The sequence below is a fragment of the Eulemur rufifrons genome, chromosome 19, assembly GCF_041146395.1.
Source record: "Eulemur rufifrons isolate Redbay chromosome 19, OSU_ERuf_1, whole genome shotgun sequence".
NCBI classification, from domain to species: domain Eukaryota; kingdom Metazoa; phylum Chordata; class Mammalia; order Primates; family Lemuridae; genus Eulemur; species Eulemur rufifrons.
In genome coordinates, this window is record NC_091001.1 from 65,852,616 (window position 1) to 65,869,064 (window position 16,449).

Below are 16,449 nucleotides of genomic sequence, written 5' to 3' on the forward strand. Positions count from 1 at the left end.
CTATATTAGTTATAAAAGGATCAGAATCAAATTTAGACATGTTAAGCTTTTCATGTTCAATTTCTGGGTCTGAAGTGTTGGGAAATTTCATTGAAATAATATATTCATAGAGAAAGATTTTGTATCTTGTACTCTAGTAGAACAAGTACTTTTGAAATCTATAATGTATATATAAAATTGTTACACTAAGATATTGTTTGCCTGAAAAATATCTATTCAACATATATTATCTGTATGTCTACTATGTGCTTAGCCATTATTACTTTCCTTATGAGGTTTATTTTCTAGAAGATCTTGATAAAATAATTAACCATATGATAAAATACATATATTCTAATATATATGTATTCATGGTATAATTCTAAATGCATATGTGTTTATGATTAAATTTTGATAAATCATACTAAAGTGATAAAAAATGCTTATTAATGAATATAATTATATTATGTATTATAAAATAATATACTTAACAGTTGTCAAACTAAGTTGGTTTTGTAGCTCATCCATATTTGGTGTTATACTAATTCTCTGTCATGATTTTTGTGTTGTCTTTAAAATTTAGGATGGTTTTCTTGAGAAGCTAAATTCCATGGAATTCATAACACTTTCTAGATTAATGGAAACATTCATTTTAGACACTGAGCAGATCTGTGGAAGAAAAAGTATGTCCTTACTTGGAGCACTTCAGAGCCAAGCTAATAAATTTGTAAATAGGTTTCACGAAGAGAGAAAAACCAAACTCAGGTATCATTACCTATCTATTCTGTTCTTCAAATTTTTATACTTTTCTTTACAAAATTCTGTTGTATTTAAAAGAGGAAATTTGATTGACTGGCCAGCTAAAATTCCTGATAAAATTTTTTTTTTATTGAAGACAGATTATGGAATTAAAATCACATTTCTTGGCTTTTCAAAATGGGTTAGAATGTTTGCTTCTGTTAAAGTACTTATCAGGAAGATCCTTAATAGGTTGACTTTTTTTTTCCCCACTCAAAGTTAAGTAAATGATGTTTCATCATTCTTTTTGGTTAGCATTTTAAAAATCTTATGTACTCAGCTCTCCCTCTTTTTCTTTTCAACCTAGGAAGATGATGTTGAAATATTAAAGTTTACCTTCCTTTCTTTTTATTTTTGAATAGTCTCCTCTTAGACAATGAGCGCTGGAAGCAAGCTGATGTTCCTGCAGAATTTCAGGATCTTGTTGATTCTATATCAGATGGAAAGATTGCTTTACCTGAAAAAAAATTAGGAGGTATGTGTATTCATTCACACATTCTCTTTCAATTTTATATTTGTTTATTTTGTATGAATGCTTAATATTTCCTTAATTGACAATGCATATTGAAAAGCCTAAAACTAATACTCCCAGCTTAGTTAGTAAATAGTTGACAGGAAAAGTATCTATGGATATTTATGATAATAATTTCAAGTATTTATTGAGTGTTAATCATATTCCAGACACTAGACCATGTGCTTTACATGCATTCCTCCAGTTTATCATCACGACAACCTATGATGAATGTACTATTGTTACCTTGTGTAACAGTGAGGAGGCTTAAGGCTTAGAGGGATTAAGGAATTTTGTATAAATGATGAGCTGGGATTTGAAATCAGCTTTATATAATTTTATAGCTATGTTCTTAACTATTATACCATATTGTTTAGAGACATATATTCATTCAGTGAACACTAGTTAGCTTCTTTATGTCATGTATTGAGACAGAGATAACGTTATAATTCTGCTTTAAAGAAGCTAGATCTAATGAACAAAATCAAAAAATTTATAAGCAATCACAAGTAATATAATTATATGATAGAGAAAACCAAAATGTTAAAGAACCATAAAGAAAGAAAACTATGAAGGAGTGACTAAGAAGGAAAGGTGTGAGAGGTAGGAAGAAATCCAGAAGAACATAGAAGTAAAAAGTTTCAGTGAGACAATTGTCATTGGTATCAAATACCGACTGGGTTTCATATGAAAGGGGTGCAGTGGCTGGGGGTTATTTTTGTATATCAGTTAAAGTGGAGTCATCATGTGATAATAATGTATATTGATTTACAACACATCCTGTAATACCAGAGTTGATATTATGAAGTTTTTGAATATTTTTGATGGAGAAGGCAGTTGCATTATTTCAAATTTTATGCATTTAATGAAAGTTTAATATTTCAATATAGAAGTATTTTTAAATTGTATACTTCACGTTTGCATGAAATGCAACTACACTACAAGAGAAAGACTGAGAAAATACAAATAGTGACCATTGGACACATAGATCATTTGCAATCTTAGTAATTCACTGGAGTGTTAGCAGTTCAATGCTTAGGTAACTGGAAAGGTGAGGAACGGTAGACAAATGTAGCCTACTTTTTCAACAAGTTTCGCTGTGAAGGAAAAGTGAGTGATGAAGTGGCAGCTAAAAGGTAAGAGAAATTAGAGAGATTGAGGGTGGTTTATGGGGCAGGGCACCTGGTGTTGAATCCAGAGTTTAAGAGAAAGGCTACATCTTCTACCACTATGACAGGAGAGAGGGAGTTAAGTACAGGTATAAAATAGATTTGTTCATACAGGGCAGAGAGAAGAACTGAAGGAAATAAGTAAATTTCTGTTATGATCATTTTTAATATGTAACAGTGTTGGCTGGTGGTTAAATTTTTTAATTGGTTATATGGTATTAGCAAAACAAAAGCATTGAAGTAGCAAAAGATGAAGGAAAAATAAAACACTGACTATTCTAAATCACTAGTTTAAAATTATAAGACATTACACATCCATTCTTTCAAGCTATATTTGATTGACTTCCCATTATGCAAGGTGCTGTGCTAGATAACTAGAACATATTTTCTGTCCCCGAACAGCTAATGGTCTTTTATATAATTCCACTGTTATGCAAACAATGATTTTTGAATTAAAATCATAAATGTAGAGTGATTAACTGTTAACTTTGTATTTTTTCTGCAAAGTGAACTATTCATGTTCACTTCTTCTTAGAAGGATACTAATAGTAGGACATTTCTCTTACATACCTTGCTTCTCTGTTGCCTGGGCTAGAATGCAGTGGCGTCATCATAGCTCACTGCAACCTCAAACTCCTGGGCTTAAGCGACCCTGCCTCAGCCTCCTGAGTAGCTGAGACTACACAGGTGCTAGTGCCTAATTCCTAACTCCTGACTAATTCAGTCTTTTTTTCCTCTCTCCCTGTCTCTCTAGCAACAAATAGGGTATATGCTATTAGAAGTCCATTAACATTTTACTAGTTCTTATCAAGTTAAAGATCCTGGATTACTATTCATTCATCTATCATCCATTTATTGAATTACTACTCAGCTAGGCGTTGGGGAAATGATAGTTAATGGATAGCAGCTGGTATTAATTGAGTGCTTACACTGTTCTAAGCACTTTACATGTGTTGTCTCATTTACAGGTCCTTGAGCTAGACACTTAGTATTAGCATTTAACAAATATGGAAACTGAGGCACAAAGAGGTTAAACAACTTGCCTAAGGTCACACAACTAGGAAGTGGTAGAGTTGGGATTCAGATTTAGGCAGACTGACTTTAGGGTCCTTTCTCTTACCTACTATGCGATGCTACTTCTCTGCAATATACAGAGAATTGGTTAAGACACAGTCATTGCCCTCAAAAAATTTATGGTCTGACATACGTAGTGAATTATGATTAAAATATATATCACATGGAACTTTTTTGTTTGAAAGAAAAGAGTAAGTAGACATTTCAAGTCTTACAGCTCAAAAACACTTGAAGCTTAGGGAAACATAATGACTTTGCCCATGGTAATCTATTAAATTTGTCTGATTCAGGACAATAATCTGGTCTGTTTTTTTACCTCAATATGCTGAATTTTGTTTTATAATGATAAGTATCACATAATGAAAATAAAGTAACTTCTGGGTTGAAATCTTGAGAATTAAATACATAATCTCTTCATTGAATTTAGAAATTAACTTGTATTCTAAGCATAATTATAATAAACATAACCAGTTGAAATGCTAGTTCTGCCTTTCTAAACATTTTTTGTAGCTACTGATCATCTACCATGTGCCAGGCTTAAGGGATAGGCAGTTTGTAATCATCTCTACCATAAACAACAATTCTTAAAGACGGATAGTATTATTTGCATTTAGTAAATATAGATAGTGAGACTCAAAGAGGTTAAGTAATTGTCCCAAAGTCATGCATCCAGTAATTGGCAGTATTGGTACTCAAATCCAAATCTAACTCCCAATATACTTTATTTACTCTGTGTCAAATAGATTCCCAAAAAGTAGATATTTATTTTCAGAAATGAGATAGTTCTAGGCCCTGAACTATCTTCTTAAGCTTTTTCTCCAGTGTTTTGTTTCATCTTGTACCCTTGTCTCTTTTGTTTCTTTGCTTTACTCTCTAGCTACAGAAGAAAGGAAACCAGCTGAGGTTCTCATTGTTGAGGGACAACAGTATGCTGTTGTTGGGTGAGTGAAACACTTTTCTTCGTTATTTGAGTCAATTATTTAAAATGTAAGTCTGGTTCCCCCTTGAAGTGAGTTGGAAATTTTGGATTAACAATTTTAAATCCTATCAAGAATTTAAAGGAAATGTTATGGATTTATTTTATTTTCTATGATCTGTAGTATGCTTCATCCATTAAGGACTACATTGACTTAACAAAAAAGGCTTGATTTTTTTTTTTTTTTCATATAACAAGACATCTAGACAGTCTAAGAGAGATATAGTGGATCCACGATGTTATTTACTATCCCCAGGTCTTTCTGTCTTTTTTTCTATAGCTTTCTTAGTGTGTAGTGTAACATAGTAGTTTAAATTGTGGGCTCTGGAGCCCACAAAATATAGAAATTAGTACTATATGTAGAATTACTGTGAAAATTAAATAGGTAATGCATATAAAGCATTTAGCACAGTTCTAGCACCTAATAAGTTGACAGTTGTAGGTAGCTATTTTCATCATGATCATTTCAATCATTGGGTTTTTTTTACTCTTTTACCAATGAAAGTATCTCAAATTAAAGTTAACTAAGAAGCATACCAACAATCCCATTGTTGTTTGGTACTACATGCCTTGTATTGAATTGGTAACTAAAATAATATCTTCATATTTTTGAACAACACTTCACAGTTTAAATATTTTCATATACATATGATCTCATTTGATCTTTACAACCCTTTGTAAAATAGACATATCAGGGATTGTTTCCTCTCTACAGTTAAGAGAATTGAAGTTTAGAAGGTTAAGTGATTAACATAAAGTGACCCAAATGTAGTCAGAATTAGAAGCTAGTTCTAATTCTCAATATCTAGACTAGCATTATTTTTCACTTTTATTCTTTGCTGCTTGTCCCTGTCTAAACCTTTCTTGAAATAGCCACCTGGTCCAGGAAGAATGTAACTCTATGTCCCTCTATCATGGCATTTACTGAGGTATAATAGAATTATTTACTTATGTATATATCTCCCTAGTTTGAGTTCCTCAAAGGTGTCAAAGATTCTATCTTACCATTTTTTATTTTTATTGGTACCATAATAAGCATTCTAAAAGTATGTATAGAATTAATGCTTTTTCTCAATCTGTATTTACGTCTCTGAAGTCTGCTCATTCTAAACTAAGTCCCTATAGTTCTGGTAGGCAAAGATTTTTACAGCCTCCCTGTAATCTCATCCCTTCAATCTAATTTTGATTTCCCTTCTTACCTACCCATTTTCTGTTTGTTCTTCATGTGCTTGATGGAAATGGTCCCGTCTGGCTATCTTGCTTTCTAGCTTTTTAGTCAAAGAGTCTGTTGTCAAAAAACCAAACTCCTTGGCTAAAGGGGAACTATTATAACTTCTGAGAGAAAATTACAAAAGATAAGCAATGGACTCATGCCCAGTAAAGCAGACTTTAGAAGTATGCATACAGAGTAATATATGGTCTGACAAATTGTTCTAAAGGCTAGACACCGTCTTTCTTGAATCACTAGTTCCTGATATCCTTCAGACTTTTATTATATAAACCATTGTTTTATATAGGTCTGTTATTTCTGAGCCTCTCATTGAACTTAGTGAATAGATCTTTTCCCCTTAATTTCAATCTTATTTAACCTCTCAGTAGTGTGTCTTTTCAACTTGTGACATGTCTTGCTATTGAGCTAATAACTTTTGTCATCTTTAGAGAATCTTTTGTGACCTACAATAAAATTCTTAGGAGATATGTTGTCTTTGGAAGCCATTTTAGCTTCTTTCTCATCTCACTAAGAAAATCTGGACTAGGTTCCCTTCATTAATAGTTATGATTGAGGACCTACTATATAGGTAAACAGAAACACTGGGTAGGCTTTTTGTCAGTGTTTCTGAATGGCCAAGGAATGAAATACCTGCCTTACTGAAGAGAATTCCTTAATGAGAATGCCATACAGAGGCTGCTATGCCTATAGCACAAAATTTAAGGAGCTACTCATTCTCAGTGTCATTCAAGTGCTGACCCTGCAACTCTCAGTAAATGCCTCCTTAAATTTTCCACCCTAAGCACCTCTCTTGCCTCATTCTAATCCAGAACCCACTGCACTTGTGAATGAAACACATAATTTAACAATTACTGAGATCATTATATCCTCAGAGATCCATTGTACTGGTAATTTGATTTTTACTAATATATGCCAAATGAGTTTGATTTTCTTGTGTCGATTGCCTACTATCTTTCTTTTCTTATAGAACTGTATTGCTGTTAATAAGAATTATCCTTGAATATTGCCAGTGTGTGGATAACATCCCATCCGTTACTACTGACATGCTTACTCGTCTGTCAGATTTATTGAAGGTTTGTATGACTTTACCCCAGTGTAGAGAAATAGTTGGAAGAATTAATTGATTAAGGTGTGACTAATCTTTCAACTCTAAGACATTTCAAGGTCAAGTTATCTTTAAGACATTAGTTTTATAACATTTGATTGTGGTTGAATCACAACATGTTACTGGAAAAAAGCTGCCTGCTTCCTTCTCACTCCACATTTAGTGATTCCTCATTACACCCATAGAGTTGTTAATGACATTGGAGACAGGAGATGATTTGTTCGTTAGGTGCTGAACATGACTGAGGCCACTTAGGTCAAAAAACCTGGACTGGTTTCAAATGTGCATGGAAGGAATTCACTGAACTTTACAAAATTCATCTCATTAAGGTTAGAGATTTTTCTTGCATCATTCTTTCAGAACCATTGATATAAAATGAAAATGTGGTGATAATTTTATTCAGCCATTTTATATTAAGAGATATTTTAAACTGCTAGTTTAGAGGAAAGCCTTTAATTTTTTCAAACCTCAAATCTATGAGTTAATTCTGTTCTGAACTTGAGTTGTCATGTTTTAGTCAAGAAAGATTTTTGAAACTCTTGAAAACAGGACTTTCCAATAAGAACGACTGAAACTGAACTAGTTTTGTGAATACAAGTTAAAGATTAATTTCTTAAAATAGATTTTTAGAATTTCTCAACTTTTTTCCTATCAGACAGTAAATATTATCATTTAGAATTCCCCTCCCCCCCTTTTTTGTCAGTATATAAGTAGATCCTAATTGCTTCTACTAGAAAATTTATTTGGTCCTTGAGAGAAAAGAGGAATGTATTTTTAAAAAGCACATTGCTAGCATATAAAGAATAGTTTTTAACGAATTGTTTGGGTTTTTTTCTCCTTCCTTTGTTAGTACTTCAATTCAAGAAGTTGCCAATTAGTTCTTGGAGCTGGTGCACTGCAAGTTGTTGGACTAAAAACAATAACTACAAAAAATTTGGGTATGGATTCTTGCATTTAATTCACATGCTGAGGTGTTACAATAAGGTCACTGTACTCATTGTGTTTTCATTATATCTGATGTTTTCATGGTTCTAATCAAGGCTCTAAAAGTGGCAAATGCCACTTTACTCTTTTATGTATTATCATAATAGAAAAACTAACCTTGGGGAAAATGGTTTGAGGAATTTCCACTCCAACTAGCATAAGTTATTTGGAAGCTGTACCACTCTAGAAAATGTTAAGATGTAATGTATATGAAGTACTTTGGGGTCAAAGGTACCTGAATGTCAGAAGAGGATCAGTTGTCCCATTATTGTCTTCATATTGGTAATGCTCACAACTTGAGTCCATTGTGAAAGCAGCATGGTCATTACATTATTCAGTACCAAATTATGTTTTTTATGCAAAATGAAATGTGTTGCCTTCTGCCACCGTGTTCTTCATTTATGAAATAAACTGAATCTGTACAAAATTGACATTTTTTACTTAATTTTATTTGTAATTGAAATCAACTAATATCTTTTTTTGTTTCTTCATTATATATCCACTTCCTGGGTGTTTAGCTCTGTCATCGCGCTGTTTGCAGTTAATTGTGCACTACATTCCCGTGATCCGGGCTCATTTTGAAGCTCGACTACCACCTAAGCAATATAGCATGCTTAGGCATTTTGATCATATCACTAAGGTACTTTTTCATATGTTTTCTATTGGAGTTTCATAAGTTTAGTTCCTCAATTGTTAAGTATTTTTTAGATGTATCCCAGGGACTTTAAAATACAATATTATTTCTCATTACAGGACTACCATGACCACATAGCTGAAATATCAGCTAAGCTTGTAGCGATAATGGATAGCTTATTTGACAAGCTGTTATCTAAGGTAATGATTTATAGAAATTATTAGGCTTTGCTTAAAGGCATTATAACTTTCCATTTTATAGAGAATTCTTTATAAGTAAGATGTGATAAGAGAATCTAAATTTTCAGAGGATATTTACCAAGTGGTAAAAATTTTGAATTTTTTTCAGGAAAATGTGAATATCTGCTGTGGTCAAGGCCACCCATAGTGATCTAACCCACAGTTGTCTAACAATTGAAATTCTTCGGAGTTTAGAAAACAACTCAATAAAATTTTTAGATTTCCCACATAGTTGATAATCATTTTTTAAGGGGTTAGGGGGAGTAGAGGAGATGATTCTAAGGATGGTAGGAATCCTACACAGAAGTATTCTTATGTTAATCACTTTCAGTATTCATTTCTTATGTTCTTTTCATTACCAATATGTCATTAAATGAAGCAGTGTTCCCCAAATAATTCTGAGTGATACTGGGAGGGTATCTTCAGAAAACTGTCATTTAATCAGCCTCAATCATTTTTACCCTATCCCTCACTCTTTTCCTTTCCCTAAGTTCTTCAGTCCATGTCTTAGGGAGAAAGCAGAAATTTCCTAACTTGAAAGTTTGAAGGTTTATTCAGTGTATACCTTTTGCCCAAGATCATATTTGGAGTAACCTTACTAAGCAAGGAGCTTTGATTTGCTTTTACTCCTACTTGTATCTTTCAGATTCAGAAATGTCAGGAAGACCAGGCATATAAGAATCAAAAGGACAAGATAAAGTGGTGCCCATTCACTCACATAGACACATGCCTAAACCTTTGAGGATGACAGTGAGAAGGGAGTGCTTAGAAAATAATATTGCATTTGTTTTATAGTTCTCAAGTTTCAGTCATAGGACCATTTGCATTCTTAAAAATAATTGAGGACCCCAAAGAGCTTTTGTTCATGTAATTTATACTTCTTAGTGAGTACCATATTAGAAATTAAAACTAAGAATTTTTAAAACATAAGAATATACAAACACACATTCAATTAGCCTTCAGAATGGTGACATCATCACAAATCACCTGAAAATTCCCACTGTTCAATCACGAGGGAATGAGAGTAAAAAAGATAAATAACATCTTAGTATTATTATGAAAATGGTTTTTATTTTCTGGATTCCTTGAAAAGGTCTCCTGGCCGGGCGCGGTGGCTCACGCCTGTAATCCTAGCACTCTGGGAGGCCGAGGTGGGCGGATCGTTTGAGCTCAGGAGTTCGAGACCAGCCTGAGCAAGAGCGAGACCCCACCTCTACTAAAAATAGAAAGAAATTATATGGACAGCTAAAAATATATATAGAAAAAATTAGCCGGGCATGGTGGCGCATGCCTGTAGTCCCAGCTACTCGGGAGGCTGAGACAGGAGGATCGCTTGAGCTCAGGAGTTTGAGGTTGCTGTGAGCTAGGCTGACGCCACGGCACTCACTCTAGCCTGGGCAACAGGGTGAGACTCTGTCTCAAAAAAAAAAAAAAAAGAAAAGGTCTCTTGACTCCCAGGAGTCACCAGATCACACTTTGAGAAACTCTCTTTTTTCTGTAAGGAAAGAGAATTCTTTAATGAGATTTCCGTATATTCTTCACCTATACTTAACAGATATTTACAACTTGCTTTTTTTTTGCTAAAATATTATATAATAAATTTGAGGTATTATGGTGTTTCTTCTCTAAATACTTAAGTATGCATTTTTAAAAATTAAGAACACAGTCTTACATAACCATGTTACCATTATCACATGTAATAAAATTAACAAAAATTCCTTAATGTCATCATCTAATATCTATTGTTCTGTTTGAAACTTACTCATTGTCTCAGTGTCTTTTTACAGTAATTTGTTTGGACAAAGGCTTCTACATGGTCCACATATTATATTTAGTTATTATGTCTCTTAAGTCTTTTATAAACTAGCAAACCCTCCTCTCCATTTTTTTTTTTAAAGGTATTATTGACTTGTTGAAGAACATGGCCAAGCTTTATAATATTAGTGTTCTCTCTACTGTCTTCCCTATTGATGACTTTTCCTGTTACCCTGCCATGTCACATTCCAGTCTCTCTTTACCACTCCCTGTTCTATTTGCTTTCATGTGTTGCCCAGGAGTTTGACCCTGTTTGTAATCCAAGCCAAAATAGCAAACAGTGTTTAGTTTGCATTTGCCTTTCAGTTTTTAGCTTTTCATTTTCTTATCTGAAAATTTAATTTAGGAAAGAAGGATGACACAGTAATATAATAACAGCTCATTCTAAGAAGCTAATAAGAGAACCATTGGTTGGGTACAATGAAACATTAATATCTAATTGTGCTAATAGCTAGACTAATGTCCCAGCTACCATTCGTTTATTCATTCATTCATTAAGTTATGTGCAAACCATTGTGTTAGGCAACAAACAGAGGGATACACAAGGGTAAATAAGCCTTGGAACTTATCCTCAAATAGGGGAAGTAGATCAATAACTACAACAGGAGATAGAATATATAAAGTAGGTGAATAAGGAACTGATTTAGTGCATTAGAGCTTTTAATGCTTTAGAAGAGATGGTTACCAGCTGGAGAGAAAAATTTGGAAAAACTTTATAGATGAGGCTTGCATATGAGTTTTGCTTTTAAAGATATATAAGATTAGGGCAAATGAAGTTGAGGTAAAGAGACCTCTGAGATAACAGCATGAGCAAACATGCTGGTAGAAATCACAAGAAGGTAATCCAGTGTCAGGGTTTTAGAGTCAGGTAGACCTAAATGCAAATCCCTTGTTTGTTACATATAAGCCATTGAAGGACCTTGGGCAAATTATTAATCTCCTTAAGCCTCAGTTTCTATCTCTAAATGGGGACAGTAGTAGAGTCTATATCATAAAAGTTGTATTTAGGATTGATGAGATAATGTATGTTTGACTATAGCAAGTTCTAGTAAATATTGACTGCTAATGCTTTTACCATTGTTGTTATTAATGAGAAAGGTGATAGTTCCCATTTGGCTAATACATTAGGGTAGGTAAACAGGAGTGGGAGATACGGTAGAAAGATAGTGGCCATGCTATGACTACCAGTAGAAAGCTAAGTAATGTACATCAGGTTTATTAAGGTAATGCCATTTTTAAAGATTCTTTAGGATTTTCTACATGTATAATCATGTTGTCTACAAATAGAATTTTTATTATGCCTTTTATTTTTTTTCCTTGCCTAATGACACTGGTTAGGACCTTAAGTATAGTGTTGAATAGAAGTGGTAAAGCAGACATCTTGGTTTCTCCAGTTTTGGGTTAAAGTGTTTATTTAGTCTTTAGACATTGAATATGATGTTAGCCATAGGTTTTTGGAGATGGCTCTATCAGGTTGAAGAAGTTTCCCTTCTGTTTATAGTTTGCTGAGAGGTTTGTGTCATGAACCCATGTTGAATTTCGTCAAATACTTTTTGTATATCTGTTGAAGTGATCATATAGTCTTTCTTTTTTGGTCTGATATGGTGATTGCCTTGATTGATTTTTAAATGTCAAACCAACCTTACATTCCTGAGATAAACCCACTTAAGGATTTCTTTGTTCTCAGGGCATTATGAAGGAAATTGGTCTGTAGGGTTTTTTTCTTTTTCTTTTTTCTTTTTCTTTCTTTTTTTTTTTTTTTTTGAGACAGAGTCTTACTCTGTTGCCCTGGCTAGAATATAGTAGTGTCATCATAGCTCATTGCAACCTCAAACTCCTGGGCTCAAACTCACTACAGGCACGTGCCATGATGCCCGGCTAAGTTTTCTATTTTTTGTGGAGACGGGGCCTTGCTCTTGCTCAGGCTGATCCCAAACTCATCACCTCAAGTAATCCTCCTGTCTTGGCCTCCCAGAGTGCTAGGATCACAGGTGTGAGCCACCACATCCGTCAGATTTTTGTTTTGTTTTTAAGTGCCTATTTGATTTTGGTATCAGGGTATAATGCTGGGTGCATGAAATGAGTTGAAGTATTTCTCCTCTTCTATTTCTGGAAGAATCTATGGGGAATTGGTATTGTTTTTTCCCTAAATGTTTGGTAGAATTTACCAGTAAGGCAATCTAGTCTTTGTGCTTGCTTTACAGGCAAGTTTTTAACTGTAAGTTCAATTTTTTAAAATTTTTATAGGACTATGTGGGTAATCTAATTCTTCTTGAGTATATTTTGGAAGTTGCTTTGAATGAATTTATATATTTCATCTGTTATTAAATTTATATTTATTAACTTGTACATAATATTCCTTTATTATCCTCTTAATAACCATGAAGATCTATAGTATTATCTGCTCTTTTATTCATGATATTGGTAATATTGTTAATTTATGCTGTCTTACCTCCCTACCCCCGGCTAGAAGTTTATCACATGTTTTGATCTCTCAAAGAACCAGCTTCTGGTTTTACTGCTAGTTCCCCCTATTTTTCTGTTTTTTATTTTTTTCCCCCTACTTCTGTCTGTATTAATTTTCTTTGAATTGCTTTGGATTGAGTTTGCTCTTCTTTGTCTAATTTCTTAAGATGGAAGCCCAGATTATTGATTTGAGACCTTTCTTTTTTAATATATATACTTTGAATTTCCCTTTATGAACTGCTTTAGCTGTGTCCTGAAAATTTTTTTTTCTTCAAAATATAATGGGGGTACAGATATTTTTGGTTACATGTATTAATTTTGTTATGCTTGAGTCAGGGTTACAAGTGTGCCCATCACCCTTAGGTAGGTTTTTGCCCATCCCCTCCTCCCCTTCCCCCCTGCTTGATTTCCACTAAGTTTTACTTTCCTCTGTGCACATGTGGGCTCATCGGTTAGTTTCAGTTTAATAGCGAGTACATGTGCTTGTTTTTCCATTCTTTAGATATTTCATTTGGGATGATAGCCTTCAGTTCCATCCAAATTGTTGCAAAAGGCCTTAATTCTTCCTTCTTCATGGCTGAGTAGTAGCTTACAGTATACATACACCACATGTTTTAATTCTCTCATGAATTGATAGGCACTTGGGTCGATTCCACATCTTTGCAGTTGTGAATTATGCTGCAGTAAACATTCAAGTGCAGGTATCTTTTTGATAAAATGCCTGCTTTTCCTTTGGGTAAATACCCAGTAGTGGGATTGCTATATCAAGTGGTAGGTCTACTTTTAGTTCTTTGAGGAATCTCCATACTGTTTTCCATAGAGGTTATATTAATTTGCAGTCCCACCCAACAGTGTGTATAAGCATTTCTTTCTCTCTGCATCCATGCCAACATCTATTTTATTTGGACTTTTTAATAAAAAGCTATTCTTACTGAGGTACGGTAATATTTCATTGTGGTTTTAATTTGCATTACCTTGATGATTAGTGATGTTGAGCATTTTTTCATATGTTTATTGGCCATTTATCTATCTTCTTTTGAAAAGCTTGTGTTCATGTCTTTTGCCCACTTTTTAATGGGATTGTTTGTTTTTCCTTGATGATTTGCTTGAGTTCTTTGTAGATTGTCATTATTAGCCCTTTATCAGATGTATAGCTTGCAAATATTTTCTCCCATTCTATAGGTTGTCTATTTGCTTTCTTTATTATTTCCTTAGCTGTGCAGAAGCTTTTTTGATATATATTTCAGAATATTATGGGGGTACAAACACTTTGGTTACATATATTGCCTTTGCACCACCAGAGTCAGAGCTACAAGCACACCCGTCTACCAGATAGTGCTCATTGCACCCACTAGGTGTGAATTTACCCATCTTTTCCTCCTCCCACCTGCCTGACACCTGATGAATGAACCTTGAAAGCATTATGCCTAAGTGAAAGAAGCCAGTCATAGAGAGTCACATATTGTGTGATTCCATTTATGTGAAATGTCCAGAATAAGCAAATCCATAGAAACAGGAAGTAGATTAGTGGTTGCCAGGGGCTGGGGAAAGGAAAAAATGCAGATAACTTCTAATGGGTTTTGGCTTGCTTTCTGGGGTGATGAAATGTTTATAAATTAGTGGTGATTGTTGTATTAACTATGAATTTATTTAAACCAGTGAATTGTATACTTTAAAAGAATGAATTTTTTGGTATGTGAATTATATCTCAAAGCTGTTATTAATAAAAAAGATAAGGGGGGTGTTTGATATATTTCTGGGCTGAAGAGAGACAAACCCTGGGGTGGTCACAAATTTGTTTTTGCTTTATTTAATCTAGTCACATGGTGACTTATACATGGTTCTTCTACAGCAGTATATTGGAACTCATCACATTTTAATAAACTATATAAGAGTAGTACATTTAAAACATAGTTGTTTAGCCCAAATTTATCTTATAAATAAAATGGTACCTAATTTAAGCTCTGTGAATTCTAAGATGTAAGCTGAAAGATGATTATTCAAATCATACTAATACATTGTTCCATATGTAAGAATAGTAAAATGAATTTAAGTTTAAATTTTCATCATAGAACATTATAGAAAAAGTCTTCCTTTACCTTAGTGTTAGGTGTAAATATCACTATATTGACCCACCTACAAAATAAAAAGAACATTTTAATTCTACCAGATTTCTATTGATTTCAGATAGGATCATGTTGATACATTCTTAAAATCATGTTTGAAAAATAATCTGTTAATTTAAAGGGCCACTTTAATGATTCATCATTGTATATTGAGCCAGATTAGTACCTGACATTTTTGAGTACTTTGTATCAAGGACTATTTTGTGTTCCTATGAGTCATCTGTTTTAATCTTCATAGCAGCCCTTTTGAGATAGAGAAATTAAGTAACTTGCCCACATAGATAAGAATTGGAGAAGCTGGGATTTGAATCAAGGAAGTCTGTTTTAAGATTGAAACCAGCCTATGTTCTTAGCCACTAAGCTATTTTAGCTCCCTCAAAGTAGATTAGGATGTGTAATGAAAGGTTCCCAAGCTTTGTATGAGTAGCACAGATCACAGGTGAAATGTAAGCTTAAGTTGGACATGTGGAGGGACAGAAAACATGTCTCTGGGAACAGTGGATACAATATGTAATCCAGAGGACATGAACATAATTCTCATTATTTTTTCCTACCAGTATGAGGTGAAAGCTCCCGTTCCTTCTGCCTGTTTCAGGAATATTTGTAAACAAATGGCAAAAATGCATGAAGCTATATTTGATCTCCTTCCAGAAGAACAAACACAAGTGAGTACTAAGTCCTAAAACTACTTCTGTATGTATAACATGTAATATCCATGCAGAATTGAGGTGTTCTAACATATTTATGGCACATTTGAGCTTAGTTCATGTTCCAATATTGACTATCATTTTTTTAGGTTGTTATTTTCACTAGTGGAATATGGATAAAAATTTCTAATTTCAAAGTGCCTTTGCTCTGACAAGCCAAAGCTATAACTTTACTATATGGTAAGCAATTCTAAAAAGCAGATATTCCATTTGTCCATTATGATAGGTCTCAGAGTTTACTTACATCATTCATTACGTTATTAGTTTGAAAATCAGAATTGGCATTTGTCAGTGAGTATCAAAATATGTTACTCACTGTGATCATAACCCAAATTGGATACGGGAGGAGTTAGTGATGGAGTTAATAAGATTAACACACATAACTAACTCAGTCAATCTGCTTTATCACTAATATTTGTTAGATCAGCGTAAGTGATCTGTAGTTAAGTACAAACCAGGAAAAAGAGCAAAATGGGGGAGAGTCTTTGGCACCTCTCACCTATGTAGTATCCACCCTCTACCCCTACTGTATTCGCCTATAAAAGTATTACCACAGAGTTCTCTTCAGTGACATCCCTGCCCCTTATACCCCTTGTTTTTCTTGCTTGGAATTTTGAAGGTTTTAGTACTCCCTT

At 33.7% G+C, this 16,449-nt stretch overlaps 1 protein-coding gene across 4 annotated transcripts in view; it reads left to right on the top strand.

Moving 5' to 3' along the window:
* The window catches only part of VPS54 (VPS54 subunit of GARP complex), a 102,062-nt gene that overhangs the window by 76,357 nt on the left and 9,256 nt on the right, over window positions 1-16,449 (top strand). For all 4 annotated transcript variants that reach the window (XM_069494556.1, XM_069494558.1, XM_069494555.1 and 1 more), the window contains 8 exons: window positions 563-744; window positions 1,140-1,252; window positions 4,409-4,472; window positions 6,706-6,811; window positions 7,694-7,781; window positions 8,346-8,467; window positions 8,581-8,661; window positions 15,665-15,772. In XM_069494556.1, coding sequence (XP_069350657.1) covers window positions 563-744; window positions 1,140-1,252; window positions 4,409-4,472; window positions 6,706-6,811; window positions 7,694-7,781; window positions 8,346-8,467; window positions 8,581-8,661; window positions 15,665-15,772 — 864 coding nt within the window. The remainder of the gene's footprint in view (window positions 1-562; window positions 745-1,139; window positions 1,253-4,408; window positions 4,473-6,705; window positions 6,812-7,693; window positions 7,782-8,345; window positions 8,468-8,580; window positions 8,662-15,664; window positions 15,773-16,449) is intronic.